The sequence below is a fragment of the Spermophilus citellus genome (genome assembly GCF_964194105.1).
Source record: "Spermophilus citellus genome assembly, chromosome: 7".
Lineage (NCBI taxonomy): Eukaryota > Metazoa > Chordata > Mammalia > Rodentia > Sciuridae > Spermophilus > Spermophilus citellus.
This window is the reverse complement of record NC_138188.1, coordinates 75,965,208-75,982,684: the sequence shown is the minus strand read 5'-3', so window position 1 is coordinate 75,982,684 and position 17,477 is coordinate 75,965,208. Positions and strand designations below refer to the sequence as shown.

Genomic DNA, 17,477 nt, shown 5'->3' with positions numbered 1-17,477 from the left:
TTTGAACTCATAAGGTGATCAAGCACCCAATGCACTTCCACTTAAAAACAAAATCATTTGGCTTACTGGCAGTAGGAACATGCAAACACAGATTAGTACTTCCACTCTATAAAATTAATCTTTGTTGAAAAAATAACTTACTTATTTTCAAAAACAACTGTTAGGGAATCTTCATGAACATCTTTGATAAATCCCTGCAGAGAAACAAAACATTAAAATCTCATCATTATTGTTAAACATTACATAATCCTATAAAGCTACAATTAGATATGAAGTCAATGTAAAATACTTAAAAGAACATAGGGTTTTGAATTTAGGCAGGTATGGGTTTCAGTTTCATCTCCTTTTGTGAAATGTATGATGTTTAAGTACTTAAATTCTCTGAACCACACTTTTAATGTAGTACCACCTATCTTGAATTCAGCAAAAAATAAATGTTCATCCTTGGATTATATGTTCTGGCTCAATAAGTCAGAATTTAGTGCTGCGACTAGAGTACAGTGTTTTGAACTGTGTCTAAGGGTCAAGGTCTGTAATCTGGTGCCAGAATTTACCTCAGTTCTAACACTTGCATATTCTTGAGCACAGTTTAATAGTTAATTACCTCATAAAACTATAAATTAAATAAATATCCAACACAACAAGTGACAGAGTAAGAACAATTAAATTATGTCATAAATATTAAATTGTAGCCACCTAAAGTATAAAGGCATTCTGAATAGTAGCTTTAACAGTATCTTTTTTATCTACTTCTCTTTTCCCTTTAAAAAAAAAAAAAAAACAAAACTGTGTTAAAGCCCAGCATGATAGCTTACACGTGTAATCACAGCGACTAGGGAAGCTACAGCAAGGATTTCAAGTTCAAGGCCAGCCAGCAACTGTCTCAAATTTTAAAACAAAAGGACTGGGGACACAGCTCAATGGTCAAGAGTCCCTGGATTTAATCTCCAGAATCAAAAGAAAAAAATAATGAAAAACAATTTAAATATTTAACTAATATTTAAATATCTATTATATTTCAGACACTATTCTGAGCAAATTAAATTACAAAACAATGCCAAGCATGATGACACATCTGTAATCCTAGAATTTTTGGAGGCTGAGGCAGGAGGACCCCAAGTACAATTCAGCAATTCAGTGAGGCCTTGAGAGGGGGGGGGGGGGAGGGAGGGAGGGAGGGAGAGGGAGATAGGGACAGGGAGGGAGGGAGGGAGGGAGGGAGATAGGGACAGGGAGGGAGGGAGGGAGATAGGGACAGGGAGGGAGGGAGGGAGATAGGGACAGGGAGGGAGGGAGGGAGGGAGATAGGGACAGGGAGGGAGGGAGGGAGATAGGGACAGGGAGGGAGGGAGGGAGGGAGATAGGGACAGGGAGGGAGGGAGGGAGGGAGATAGGGACAGGGAGGGAGGGAGGGAGGGAGATAGGGACAGGGAGGGAGGGAGGGAGATAGGGACAGGGAGGGAGGGAGGGAATAGGGACAGGGAGGGAGGGAGGGAGATAGGGACAGGGAGGGAGGGAGGGAGGGAGATAGGGACAGGGAGGGAGGGAGGGAGATAGGGACAGGGAGGGAGGGAGGGAGATAGGGACAGGGAGGGAGGGAGGGAGATAGGGACAGGGAGGGAGGGAGGGAGATAGGGACAGGGAGGGAGGGAGGGAGGGAGATAGGGACAGGGAGGGAGGGAGGGAGGGAGATAGGGACAGGGAGGGAGGGAGGGAGGGAGATAGGGACAGGGAGGGAGGGAGGGAGGGAGATAGGGACAGGGAGGGAGGGAGGGAGGGAGATAGGGACAGGGAGGGAGGGAGGGAGGGAGATAGGGACAGGGAGGGAGGGAGGGAGGGAGGGAGATAGGGACAGGGAGGGAGGGAGATAGGGACAGGGAGGGAGGGAGGAAGGGAGGGAGGAAGGAAGGAAAAAAAAACCTGGGAATTTGGCTCAGTGGTAAAGTGCCCCTGAGTTCAAAAAGCACAAAAAGACTGGTCTGGGGCTGGGGATATGGCAAGTGCTAATGCGCTCGCCTGGCATGCACGGGGCGCTGGGTTCGATCCTCAGCACCACATAAGATAAAATAAAAAGATGTTGTGTCTGCCCAAAACTGAAAAATATTGAAAAATTCTTCTCTCTTTAAAAAAATGGTCTTTTCTAGTACAAAAAGAAAAAAATATACAAATATATTTACACACACGTATGTATGTATATATGTACATGAAACAATCTGTCAGTGATTAAAAACCCAAAAGCAGATCAATCCCAGAAAAATCTTTGAAACTGAAGGAAGTCTAAGAGAACATAAGTAACAGCTGCGATTATCACTATTTTAATAACTTAATATGACCAAGGGCAGAAATGTAGGTGATCTTCTAGTTCCATCCAGTCATATTTGCTACTCAACTGAATTATCTTTGTAATTTGTCCCTTTTCTCTTCTACAGTCCCAAATTCCATTTATCTCATCTGCTTTGTGCTATAGCATATTTCCATGCAAATAGCCTCAGGAGTTCTAAAACTCAGAGGATTACCTCCTGTTTCAAGAGTGCTAATAACCACCAGGTGGTGGCACAGGCCTGGAATCCCAGCTACATGGGAGGCTGAGACAGGATGGCCATGAGTTCAAAGCCAGCCTCAGCAATTCAGCAAGGCCCTTAAGGAACTCGGTGAGATCATGGCTCCAGTTCTGATTTTCAGACAGTTTTTTTGCTAAATTGCTCAGGCTAGCCTCAATTGTGCACTCCTCCTGCCTCATCCTCTCATGTAACTGGGATTCTCAGTTTTTAAGAAATATTTCAGAAAAAAAAAAATTTCAGAACTGAAATTTTCCAAGTTCATAAATATTAATTAGTAAATCATCTCTTACCATCAGATTCTAGTCATATTTTCAACTCTCACTAACACTTCCAATCCTTCAACAAGAAACTTGAGTTTGGACAGTGAATCTTTCTAGTTTCTGTATAATAGAATACAAATCAGAATTCCAAACCAACAGAAAATTCTGGTATAATCATAATAAAATTTTTTTTATCAATCTAAAAATCCATGCTTAGCCCATCGTGGTGGGGCAGGCCTACAATCTCTAAGGATGAGGTAGGAAGATTTCAAGTTCAAGGTCAGCCTCAGCAAGTTAGGGAGACCCCTTTCTCAAAAAAAAAAAAAAAAAATGAAAAGGGCTAAGGACTTGGCTCAGTGGTTAAGCACCTCTGGGTTCAAACCCTGGTGTGTGTGTAGGTGTACAGGTGTGTAGGTGTGTTTGTGTATGGGGACACGGGGAAGGGGACAGAGGGAAGGAAGGGAGGGAGGGAAAGACAGAGGGAAGGAAGACCATGCTTAATCACTCCCCCACAAATATTTTACACCCCTGAATGTGTCAATTTCGCACATTTATACAAACTATAAACAAACCTTTAGAAATCCATCCTTATTGGTAATTTCTTTCCACAATAAGAAACAATAGATTAAGGTAAATAGACCATTCTCAAAATAAAAACGTAAACAACCAATAAATAAATGAAAAATGCTCAACATCTTCAGCCATCAGGGAAATGCAAATCAAAACTACACTGAGACCAGGCAGGATGGTGCACACCTGTAATCCCAGCATCTTGGGAAGCTGAGGATCAGGTAGGAAGATCACAAATTCATAGCCAGCCTCAGCAGCTTAGTGAGATCCTGTCTCAAAAAATAAAAAAGGGCTGGAGATGTAACTCAGTGGTAAAATCCTCCTGGGTTAAATCCCCTATACCTTCAAAAAAATAAAGCTACGCTGAGATTCCATCTCAGTTCAGTCAGAATGACTATTATCAGGAATAAACATTTTTTTAAATACTGGTAAAAATAGCAATGCTAGTAAGGAATGAACAGACAAGAGCAGGAGGATCTTAACATATACGCTGTCGATGAGAATATAAATTACTACACATCCACTATAAAAAAGCATGAAGATTCCCTTAAAAAAGAAAAACGAAAATGACCTACTGTATTATCCAACTATACCACTCCTACACACACACACACACACACACACACACACACCCACCCAAAGGAATCAAAGCCAGCATACAAAAAAGGCCTACATACCATATTTACAGAGCACTATTCACAACAGCCAAGTTATGGAATCAGTTTAAATGCAACACATGAATATGGTTTATATACAATATAGTATTATTCAACCATAATGATGAATGAAACAATGTCGTTTGCAAGAAAATAGATGAAAGTGGAGATCATCACGTAAAGTGAAATAGGCCAGACACAAAGCAGTATTGCAAGTTTGCTCTCATGAAATCTAGAAAAAAAATGCTTTGAGTAAACAATGACATAAAAGTAGAAGGGGGAGAGAAAGGGGACCAAGGGAAAGAAGGGGTAATGGTTAGGGAAGAAAGAGGGGAATTGTCAAAGGAGGGGTAAGCCATAGGGAGAGTGGAAATGCCATAAAGAAACATTAATTAGTATAATTAATATGTACTAATTATAACTTAAAATTGCTTGGAATATGTCCCCTCACCCAAATAAAAGACCTAATACCTAGTATTTAAGTATCTTAAGACATTTGTACTAGTAGGCAACAACTTTGGAGGCTGAAGCAGGAGTATTCAAAGTTCAAGACCAGCCTCAGCAACTCAAGGAGAACGGTCTTAAAAAATAAAAAGGGGCTAGTAATGTAGCTCAATGATACAGCACCCATGGGCTCAATCCCCTGTACTGAGAGGGAAAAAAACATTTATAATGAACAATTCCTTATATTCTACTCGTCAAATCCTAATTCATAGGCATAAGGTATTTACTATGTCCCCACTGCCCACAGAGCTGGGGGACTGAATCCTAAGGTCCCCTACAATCTAGGCAATTGCTTTATGACTGTGCTACACACACAGTCCCAGACCTAAGTACTTCTAATGACCAGATCTCTAACACTTAGTCCATTTAACATAATACAGGCACTATCTATTTTTTAGGTTTTTAGGTGGACACAATATCTTTATTTTACATTTATGTGGTACTGAGGATAGAACCCAGTGCCTTGTGCATGCTAAGGGAGCACTCCACCACTAAGCCAAAACCCCAGCCCCCAGCCCCCCCCCACACACACACACAGGCACTATTTTTAAAGGTGCTTTGGTGTTCTCCAAGCCACCAGAACAATGCTAGGTTGTCATTTGTACAATAGACCCAAAAAAGTCAGGGTTGGGTCTTTAGCAAAAATCACTGTCAAAATGCACCGTTAACAATAGCCACTTTTGTCTGCACATGACACAGAAAGGCTTTAGGCCTTTCATCTGGCCCAGAACTCGATAGACCCTCCTTATCATCCGTTTCACTTTCTACAGTTTTACTTACCCAACTGTCAATTATAATCCAAAACTCTTAAATGGAAAATTCCAGAAATAAGCAATAAATTTTGAATTCACTTTCTTGAAAAGGTATCTATATAAAAAAAATAATAATAATACTATCCAGTTTCAGGTATCCAATGGGGAAGTCTGATCATACATCATGATAATAAGACTACTGTGTTTCTCAAAACTTTTTACGTTTTTTTTTTCTTCTTCCCATACATATACAAACGGGAAAGCTTCCAAAGCATCATTATGAAATGTTCACTTTAGTCACTTATTTAGCCAAATATCTGGTTAGAATGGATACTCTTAACTATAACTTAATTAATAAGGCACTATAACATATCTGAAGGGTGATCAAAATCTTAAATTTTTATCCCCATGTCTGATTGAACAAACAAACAAAAGCAAACAGGACTTCACACAAAGGAATACCATGAATTGAAATGTACACTGAGGAGGGCAGTTGGACAAAGTAGCAGGAATCCCTGAGCAGTGGGAATTCTAAGTGAAGCTTTTCAAATGCAATCTACCCTAAAATAGAAATTAAAGGAAAACATTCCTTAGTGATACAGTGAGGCAGAAAATTAATCAAAAATCAATACACTTACAGATATTAAAAAAAAAGTTTTAAACAGTAAGCTGAAAAAATAAAAGAAAAAAGGTATTCTACTCACACTAAAAATTTACTCACTGAAAAACTAAATCTTACTAAGGCCCTCAATTAAAAACTGGAATGGGATATCATCATGTTAAGGGAAGTACAGGACCTATGTGCAGAAATCTTTGAAACACTTGTGATTATAAATGAAAATTTAGAAAAACAAAGCACCATCTTCTTATATAAGTTTTGATAATGTAAGTTTCCATATGCACCTAAAATTAACCTATAATTTCCATGGAATCCCACTAAAATGTTAAGGGAGCATATGTACTCTATTCTGGAGAAATATAAAATCTACCTTGTTATTTTAAAGGCACTGAAATTGGAAACGAAGGCAGGTACATATCAAGCGCTAATGCTTACTTTAATACTACAATAATTACCAGGTTTTGTGACACTCACCTGTAATCCCAGCTATTCAGGAGGCTGAGGCACAAGCATTGCAAGCAAATTCAAAGCCAGCCTCAGCAACTAACTTGGTGAGGCCCTAAGCAATTTAGCAAGACCCTCTCTCAAAATTTAAAAAGGACTGGCTAGCAATGTGGTTGAGAGTAGGAAGATGAGAGCCTTACAGTGGCATGCACCTGTAATCCCAGATACTCAGAAGACTGAGAGAAGAGTATCATAAATTCAAGGCTAGCCTTAGCAATTTCATGAGACCTTTTTCAAAATAAAATAAAAAGGGCTAAGAATGTAGGTTGGTGGTAGAGTGCCCCTGGGTTCAATCTCCAGTCCAGGCCGGGAAGGGGGAAAAAAGTGCTGAAAGACTGCACTGGCCCAAGCTCAGTGGTACACAACTGTAATCCCAGCAACTGGGGAAGCTAAAGGCAGGAGGATCTGGAGATCAGCTTCAGCAATTTAGGAGACCCTCATCAACTTATCAAGACTGTCTCAAAAAATAACAAGGACTGAGATGGAGCTCAGTGGTAAAAGCACTCCATGGAATAAATATCCCCAGTCAACAGAAAAAAAAAAGTTGAAAGATTGGTATTTTAAATGTAGCCAAAATCAGAAAAAAATAAATTATGGACCTGGCTGAAAGTTACCTAATGACACTATATTATGATAGACAAATTTTTACTTATGAACCTTCCAAGCCCCTTGTTTTCAAGAAAAGGAAAATTACAACAATAGGTATCTACACAACCGCTATATTTCATACCCCAGTTTATAAATACCAGTTTAAAAATCTCATCTTTCTGCAGCTCTTTCCATCATTATGAACCAGATGACAAGATTTAAGTCCAGCAGTGGAGGTAGTAGTGACACATACTTCTGATTCCAGCTTGGGGAGACTAAGGAAAGTGGATTCCAAATTCAAGGCTAGCGTGGGCAACCTAGGGAGATCCAATCTCAATATAATATTAAAAAGGGATGCACAGTTGCTCACCTCTGGGTTCAATCCCTGGTATTCGCAGAAAAAGAAAAAAAAAAAAAAAAGATTTACTCTGGAAGCAATATCATCAGGAGAAAATTGGTACCTTTTATAGTTCCAGAACAAAACGTCAAAATCTAGTTGCCAACTGGAAAATCAGTTATGTCCAAGACACGGGCTTTAATTTAAAAGAAATTTATTGCTTAAAAAACACAACAACATCAGAGGCCTTGAGTAATGGCTTAAGAAATCTTAAGTAGAGATCCATAAATCCTTTGGAGACCATTCTACTAAACCCATTACAAACATCATCCTCACCCAGAAAAATTCCTTTGAATATTAACCACCACTGCAAAAGAAAAAGGGGGGAAAAAATAAAAACCACCAATTCATTCCTAGTGCACAATTTACAACACTAAACTCCTTATAAAAGGAAAACAAACTTAAAAACATGAATACTCCACAAACGACCATAAACTGTAATCAAGAACTCAAGAGCTTGAATCCACACAGTGAAACTTAGAATGAAAAGCAAAGTCCAGAACCAAAAATCCAAGATTTGTAGTCCAAAGTGTCAAATGCTATATTTCATTTTTCCCCCCAAACAGACCTGGGAGCCAAAACCAGGCCCCCATGCACTCTAGCACCCAGTGTGCTTAAATTTCAAAATTGTCAGAAACACAGATTGCAAAACAAACTACTAACAGCAAAAGAAAAGCTAGGAGAAACACTAGCATCTTTCTAAATGGAGATCAGGAACCATTCCTCAGTGCAGTCATTAACTTTTTGATAATTCCACTCACAAAAGTAAAACAGAGGAGTAGCACATTCCTGAAATTCCCAGCATCTTGGGAGGCTCAGAAAGGAGGTTCCCAAGTACAAAGCCAGCCTCTGCAATTTGGTAAACTCTAAGTAACTTCCTGAGATCCATCCTGTCTCTATATAAATAAAATAACCTAGTACCAAAAAAAGAAAGTGAATAAAACCTATTAAAAATTTTCATAGTTTAAATCATGAAAAAAATTGTTTTCAAAAACAAATTTTTTCATGGTAAAAAAAGAGATGTCAAGGATCTAAGCCTCCAGTTCACACTTATTCTCCTGAACACGCAAAGAAACTATCAGATTCACATTACTGCTTCCTTCACACTTGACAAAGAATTCTTATGGTATAATTCAAGTAATATTAGTTTTAATAGTTGTATCAAAATTTGCCTTTTGTTTTTTTTGCCATGGATTACTGGAATTAAAGAAACATTTTTCTCTAAGATCTGACACCACAGTCAAAAATAATTTCACACTTTTTATTCTTTCTACAAAGTGTTAAAAATGTTGCTTAGTATTGCCTGAAATCCCAACAACTCAATAGGCTGAGGCAAGAGGATCCAAAATCTGAGGCCAACTTTGACTCTTTAGCAAGACCCTGTTTCAAAAATATATATAAACAAACAAACAAATAAATAAATGACTGGGGTGCAGCTCAGTAGAAAAGCACATATTCACCTGGGCGAGATCTTGGATTCAATTCATATTAACACCCCATCACAAACAACCAAAAATAAGTAGCAGTTGATAGTTTAGTTCCTGAAGCAAACTTGTGATAAAGCACTGTATTTCTGAAAATAAACTCTTATTAAATTCTGCTCTACTAGAGACACTGGGCTCAGTTTGTTAGATGCTATAGATATAGAGCCTTTCTTCTATTCGTTCTCCCCCAACACATAAGTTGAAGATTACTGTTGAGAATAAATCTCATTAAAAAGATATAGCCTAGGAAAAAGGAAGTTACTGGCATGTTTAACACAAAATTTACCACCTCAGGTTTCTGTTTTTCAACAACTCTCACAACGATTATCACTTGCTATCCCCTAATAATTATCATTTTACTTACTGGTTCATTCTCTGGCCCAGTCTACCTTCCCAGCTTAAATTCTAATGATTAAAATCTCAGAAATCAGGATGCTTCTTACAGCTGAGGGCAATTTTAGAATAGCTGATATCCACATGGCAGTCAGGATATGCTCAAACTTTTGTTTGCATGCAATTTTTCTGTAATACTTGATTAAAACCCCTTGACTTCAGTCAATAAACCAATGAAAAATCATTTTAGGAAGGACTGGCGTTTCTTATCAAGAAGGTGGGTCTGTTAACACCTTCTGATACCTTACAGTGTAGATGACAAATTCTTGGAAAAAAAACAAATCCTGGAGATACATGAGTTTTGTTTTGTTTGGGGGGTAGGGGGTTTACAAGGTAGTAGAATCCAGGGGATGCTTAACCACTGAGCAATACCCCAACCCTTTTTGAGAGAGGATCAATAAGTTACTAAAGGTCTAAACTAAATTGCTGATACTGGCTTCAGACTTGTGATCCTGTCTCAGCTTCCGGAGTCACTGGGATTTTGGCAGGCGCCACTGTGCCCAATGAGGAGAGAGCACTTTTAAAGTATGCTTTGCAGCATCAATCCACTCCATGGCACTCAGAAACATATGGTGAGAACAAACATCTTAATGTGAAGATGTTTTGACCATTGTTTTCCCTTTGGTTGAGGGGATATACCAGGAAATGAACCCAGGGACATGACCACTGGCCACATCTCTAGCCCTATTTTGTATTTTATTTAGAGACAGGGTTCTCACTGTTGCTCAGCACTTTGCATGGCTGAGGCTGGCCTTGATCTCCCAATCCTCCTGCCTCAGCCTCCAGAGCTACTGGGATTACAATTGTATTCCACCATGCCCAGCTTGACCTATTTTCCTTCCATTTCCCATTTTATGCATGCAAGTGTTTAAAGGAGACCTCTAAAGTATACATAATAATACTAAGAGAGGCCTGGGTTCAGTGGTGCATGCCTGTAATCCAGCAACTTGGGAGACTGAGACAGAAGGATCTTAGACTCTGTCTCAAAATAAAAAGGGCTATGATGTGGCTCAGTGGTAAAGCACCGCTGGGTTCAATAGCTATACCCACCAAAAAAATTAAAATATAAAATCATAACTCATTAATTAGCAACAGTGCCTCTTACAACTGATGACACTTTAGGTACAAAGAAGCTGCATAGATCTATCATTAATTTTCCAAATATTTATGCAGAAACAATTTATTACCTGGATTCTAACTCAACTTCCAACAATTTAAACATCTCTAGCTTTGGTTTACTGACACCTCATATCAATGTGTCCACCATCAGAACATCACGTTTCCCAGTTTTATACCCTTACACGTATGGTCCCAGCCTCAGCATTTTAGCAAAGTCCTAAGCAACTTATTAATGAGACCCTGTCTCTAAATAAAATATAAAAAGGGTTGGGTATGTGGTTCAGTGATTAAGTGCCCCTGGGTTCAATCCCCAGTACCCCAATTAAAAAAAATCTGAATACAACAAAAGTCTATATTATTTTTGCAATCTATTATTTATGTTTATTTTGAACACATGGGTGCTCTATCACTGAGCTAGATCCCCAGCTCCCCTTTTTTTTATTTTACTCTGAGACAATGTCTAAATTAATAAGGTTGGCCTTGAACTTGTGATCCTTCTGCCCAAATCTCCTGAGTCACTACAATTACAGGCTTGTGCCACCATGTCCAGCTGCAATCTTTTATAACCAGGGTTCTAATACAGCACAATATAATAAGACATCCACTATTGTGTAATGAGTTAATTTCTCTCTCATGCATGGTATTACCTCTGTGCCAAAGTTGCGAGAATTTAGAAAATATTGTTTCTGGTGTTTTATAATTCAGTCTGAGAAAACTCAAGACTGAAAAAGTCTTACTGTCTCCAAGATCTGGGTAATCATTATTACCCAGGCAACTTCAGTTGAAGCTGCTTAAGCTGTGGTACTCTCATGTACTCAAAGGTATGCCAAGAATACTTAATACTACTCCATTTCCTTAAAATATCTTGAGAGATTATCTCCCGTAACTCTTTTATGTTAAGTAATTGAAATAATTCATAATAAAGTAAATAGTTTATGTTCCTGGACTGTTTGCATAGTTAAATACAAAAAACAAAAATAGTCCTTATAAGAGCAAGGGAAAAACACTTCACCAAATGATGACATCAAAATATAGCAGTTTCACTGCTAAGATTTTAAGTCTCATATCCATTACTTAATATGTGGTAGATAAAACAAGACTCAAAGCAATAAAGTAAGTAAGACTCCTAACTAGCTTTATTTGTCAAAAGGCAAATCACAATGTTCCCTCTTTAAGGTCTCTATGATAGTCTTCTCAGAGCATCCCCAGAACTCTCTGGAGCAATTCTCAGCAGGGTTTATCAATACAGAATGGAATCAGCCCCCCTGGATGCCAGACATCATCCTCTCATCCTGATCCTAGAAGTTAGGGAGAGATGGGTAAGGAAGGAAGTACCTAATTCTTACATGTGCATCACCCCGCCCCCAAAAGAAACTTTTCATAGGTGAATTACTATTTAATACTTGGTGCTAGCACAACTGCCCATCTATCTATATGAATACTCAAAAACAGTTTTTGTTCTTTGCAGTGCTAAGGATTGAACCCGGGGACCAGGAATGTTTTATCATTGAGCTACACCCCCACTCCCCTCCCTTTCTTTCAGAACTGGGAACTGAACCCAGGGCCTTGTGCATGCCAGGCAAGTGTTCTACCAGCTATATATCCCCAGATCTTTTTATTTTTTTGAGACAGGGTCTTACAAAGTTGTCCAGGCTGGCTTTGAACTTGTAGTTCTTCTGCCTCAGCCTCCAGAGTCACTAAGATAACACACAAGTACCACACTGTACCCAGCAAAAATATTTCTTGATGTAGTAAATATTTCAATGTAAAAATAATTAAAACACTACAAAATAACCTAAGAAATTCTTTGTATAACTAAGAAATTCTATGTATAACCAGTGCACAAGCTGTTTTAACTAGGATTGCTTTAAAGGGAGAAAAACATAAAAAAATAATAAAATAAAAACTTTTCTATGTCCAGGAATTCCATCAAGAAGACAGGAAAGGGGACACCTGAATTAAGTCACAGGTTAAGTCAAAGGTTTAATGTCCAATATACAAAAAGATCTCAAAAAATGACAAAAGGGTACCTCAACAGAAAAATATGCAAAAGTAGTTTGTCAACATTTACTAGTAGTGGTTTTTTAAGTTCTCCACCAAGCTTTCCTATTCTTTGAAATCTAATGGAAACAGATATGCAGAGTGACCAAAAAAAGACAATGAAATTACTATAAATTTGGGAATGGTTGAATTTGATATTCTTATGAAAATTATGTAACAACTACAAATAAATCACACTACACATGAAAACAATATGTAAATGACTCCATTTTTATGGAACATGCTGAAAAGTTGTATTAGGGGGCTGTACTAGGCGTTAAACCCAGGGGCGCTTAACAACTGAGCGATAACATCGCCAGCCCTTTTTATTTTTTAATTTGAGAAAGGGTCTCCCCAAGTAGCTTAGGGCCTCATTAAGTTGCTGAAACTGGTTTTGAACTTGCTATCCTACTGCTTCAGATTCCTGAGCCACTGGGATCATATGTGTGCCACCACACCTGGCATACATTTGTATCTGAACATATTAGAGTCTATGAACATGGAGAGAAATCTGAAATAACATGTACTGGGCTATAAAACAAAGAGTACCTGAAACTGAAGGGAGAGAGATCAAGCCACGGATAGTGGGGTGGGTGGGGTGAGGGGAAAATCGAGCTATGTATCATACTTATCATGTCTATAAAAATCAACGTATTTGTGAACACATAAACATTTTTTTTTAGAAAGAGTTGAGAGTGTTAGCCAAGCTTGGTGGCATGTGCCTGTAATCCCAGAGGCTCAGGAGGCTGAAGTGGGAGGACAGCAAGTTCAAACCCTAGTGAGACACTAAAGGTGAGGAAGTTAACAGTCCCCATAGTCCCCTTGAAAAGGATGAGAGGTAGGCCCTTGAGCCTGACAACGTGCATACAGTTAAAAAAGAGTGGAGATGTATCTTTAACACTTTTTGTCAACCAGCACTTGTTCCATATAGCACATATGTATACACATACATCACGACACTCTGGATTACAAGTTTCATACCTCTAATGATCTCATATCTACAATTTTATTAAGAAATCTTTTACATGTTCACAAGACTTTTTTTTTTTTTTTGGTACCAGAGATTGAACATAGGAATGCTTAACCACCAAGCCACATCCCCAGCCCCTTTTTTTATCCCCAGCCTTCAGCATTCATTAACACTGAGTTTTTAACTATTCTGAATAGAACAACAGAGGGCAATAAGAATGTGAAGATTGCATAATACATAATATCTACTACTTCTTCATACTAGTAATGTTCTTGACTTAATAACATAAACTTATAAGATTTAACAGTTCTTTTTTGTTTTGGTACTGAAGACTGAACCTAAAGCCAGTTTACCACTGAGTTACATCCCAGACCTTTTTATTTTTTTAAGACAGAGTCTAAGTTACTGAACATCTTGCTGAATTACTGAGTTGGCCTCAAACTTGGGATCCTCCCGTCTCAGCCTCCCCCATCACTGGGATTACAGACATGTACACCACCATATTTACTCTAACATTTCATCTTTAAAATGGAATAACTTTGTTTCCAAATGGCCACCCATAGCTATTACAACATTACAGTTGCAAAGAGTTGAGGTACCATTTACTTAGTCTCCAAGTGTGTATAAAGTTCTGTAACAAACATCTCAAAGTGACCAGGATCAATACCCCTAAAAAAGCTATTTAAGTTCGGTTTGAGCCAAAATTGTTGAGGATATAGTTTTGTGCATACATAAGGTTACTAAGATCACACAACAATTAGTGTCCAGAGCTAAGATTAATTCATTTGTTCATTCAAATATATAAATGAACTTGTGTTCATTTACCACAAAGGCTACTTCGTGCTAAATGAACACAAGTTATTACAAAACTTAAATCTTTAAAATAGTGTGAAATACTATAAAAAAGTTAAAAAGGCAAAAACAATTTATGATTAATCAGCCAGATTAAGAAAGGGGGTGGATGGAAACATGAGTAATATGCCTCATGATCCTTAAAATTATCTCCCCATCCAAACCCCCTCCCAGGAACTGAGGATTGAATCAAGGGGTGCTTTATCACTGAGTTAAATTTCCATTTCTTTTTTTTTGAGACAGGATCTCACTAAGTTTCTGAAGCTGAACATGAACCTACAATACTCCTTCCTCAGTCTCCTCCTGAGTAGCTAGGATTACAGTCATGCACCACCATGCCCAGCCTGATCCTTAAAATATATTGAACAAGTACACATATTCTTTTTGCCAACAATAACTACTTACTTCATCAGGGAGACTTTATTCATCAAAAATGCTGAGGCTAGATAATGAGATAAGCTAAAACAATTGATACAAGTTATCTTGTTTTAAACAATGAGAAATGGGGACAGAAATCTGCTATTAAATAAGCTTGAGATTTAATTTTACAATGTCTTTAAGCTTCTTTAAGGACAAATGATGAGACTGCTATACATGTACATGTTATACATGAACCTATGCATATTACATAGGTAGGTATACATCTAATGTTCAGATTAACAAAGCAATGTCTGGCTCATATTAATTTTGCTTTGTTCCAGCTACCCTTTTCAAAATTTGGTCCCAGAGAAGCCATCAGTACAATCTTCCTATTTATTAGCCAACCTTAAAGGAAAAACTCTTCTCAATTCTTTTGTTATTCAAAAATACTAAGTGGCAAAATTATTAAGAGATGACACCTCACTGGGCTGGGTATGTGGCTCAGTGGTACAGCGTTTGCCTGGCATGGATAAGGCCCTGGGTTCAATTCCCAGCACGGGGGGGGGGGGGGGGGGGGGGGGGAGACAGACATGATACATATGATACATCATTAAAAAAAATTACTTGAGGCCAAGTGCCATGGCACATACCTACAAACCAAGGGACTCCGAAGGCTGAAGCAGGACAATTACAGAGGTGCTAAGCAAGTGAGACCTTGTCTCAAAAAAGGGCTGAGAATGTAGCTCAATGGTTAAATCCTCAGTACCCTCCTCCCAGCCAAAATTACTTGAAAGTAGGGGTGAAGCTCAGTGGTAGAGCATTTATATAACATAAAGAAGATCCTGGGTTCAATTTCAGAATTGAGCAAAACCAACTGAACAAAAGCAGTTTATATAAAAGCATAAGTATATAATATGTGTGGTGTGTGCGCGCACATGTATACATTTAAATATGTCCCAAAATATCTTACGCAGTCAAAAATCTATAGGCTAACAAGTGTGGAGCATATGTATCAGCACTACTGAACAGAAATATACCACTGAGTTATATCTCTAAGTTTTCTAAGTAAATATTAAAATAAGAAAAAAGAAAAAGCTAAAATTAATTTTAATATTTTAACCTATTATATCCAAAATAATATAATATATCAGTATTTAAAAATTATTAAGGGACTGGGGATACAGCTCAGTGGTGGAGCACATGCCCAGCACGTGCAAGGCCTTGGGCTCAACCATATCACTGAAACTAAAATGTCTGAGATATTTTATATTATTTTTCCAATTACATCAATTCAGAGTAGCATATTTCGGCTCAGTGTCTATTGGTTATCATAAAAGAAAAAGCACATTCCTGTAAAACCGACAATACCTTAAATTATTCTTGGAGAATCATCTCAATTCAATCCTAACTCCTGCTATATTAATTAGTAACAATTTAGCAAACCACATATATGTACTTCAAAAAGAATCACATCCTGGAGCGGTAGTGCGCTCGCCTGGCATGCGTGCGGCCCGGGTTCGATCCTCAGCACCACATACCAACAAAGATGTTGTGTCCGCCGAGAACTAAAAAATAAATATTAAAAAATTCTCTCTCTCTCTCTCTCTCTCTCTCTCTCTTTAAAAAAAAAAAGAATCACATCCTAATGGTTAAGGAGACAATCTGTGGAGTCAAGGATAGAGTTTGATATTATGGAGCTGGACTAAATACCCTCAAATGACTATAACTAGAACTAAGTAACTGTGGATGAATGAACTAAATAAGAAATGCACATGTACTTACACATAGTCTAACAAGTAGTCTGTGTGCTTGATAAACAGCTCTTAATGTTCTGCTTCATACTGCAGATGAAAAACTCAAGGTCTCACAACTAGCAATTACAAAAATTAGGGTTCAATCATGGAATGCATATTGCTCTTTGGGGGAGGGACTAATTTGCTACATTTGGGAGGTAGGGTGATTGGGATTGAACCCAGGGGTGTTTCACCACTGAGCTACATCCCGTCCTTTATTTAGTTTTACTTTTTGAGAAGACTAAGTTGCCCAGGCTGGCCTTGAATTTTCAGTTCTCCTGCCTCACTCAGCCTCCTAACTGGTTGATTACAGGCGTGCTACACCACCCTGTCCAGCTAATTTGCTATATTCTTACCACTGTGCTAGAGAACTCAAGTTATAAAATCAAGTCAATTGTCTGCCCTTATCTTCTTAAAATATTATGTTTACTATCTAAGATTTCCTTTAAAGAACTTCAGAAGTGAAAACCTTAACCAGGCACAATGGCACACACCTGTAATTCCAGTGGCTCAGAAGGCTGAGGCAGGAGGATAGCAAATTCAAGGCCAGCCTCAGCAACTTAGCAAGGCCCTAAGCAACTCAATAAGACCCTGTCTCTAGAGAAAATACAAAAAAAGGAAATGGCAAAGTGGCCCACTGGTTAAGTGCCCCTGGGTTCAAAAAAGTCGGGTACAAAAGAAAAAGGTGAAAGCCCTAAAGTTAAATGCCATTTCAGTTACAGTGTAATTTTGGATAGGTTACTTCTTCACTTTTGAGTTTCCTAATGTGTAAAATAGGATTCAAGACATACCTCATGGAGTTCTAAATATGCAGGAAATGCACGTGAAATGTATATACAATATCTGGTGTAAGTAACATGTCCTCTCCTTAAACTATTTATAAAAGGCACACAAATACATGACATAGAAAATACACAGGTGCATTAAATACAAATATGAAAAAAACTGTTTTCTGGTCATATAGAGAGACCTTGATGATATATCTCATCACAGATATGGGTAGGTTTTCTTTTAACTTTTTTTTCAAACTGTTCCATAATTATGTGTAGAACTTA

The 17,477-nt window shown here is 38.2% G+C and overlaps 1 protein-coding gene across 7 annotated transcripts in view; it reads right to left on the bottom strand.

The window, feature by feature from the left end:
• FXR1 (FMR1 autosomal homolog 1) overlaps positions 1-17,477 on the bottom strand; it is a 70,389-nt gene that overhangs the window by 45,710 nt on the left and 7,202 nt on the right. For all 7 annotated transcript variants that reach the window (XM_081301251.1, XM_081301256.1, XM_081301250.1 and 4 more), the window contains exon 2: positions 142-194. In XM_081301251.1, coding sequence (XP_081157377.1) covers positions 142-194 — 53 coding nt within the window. The remainder of the gene's footprint in view (positions 1-141; positions 195-17,477) is intronic.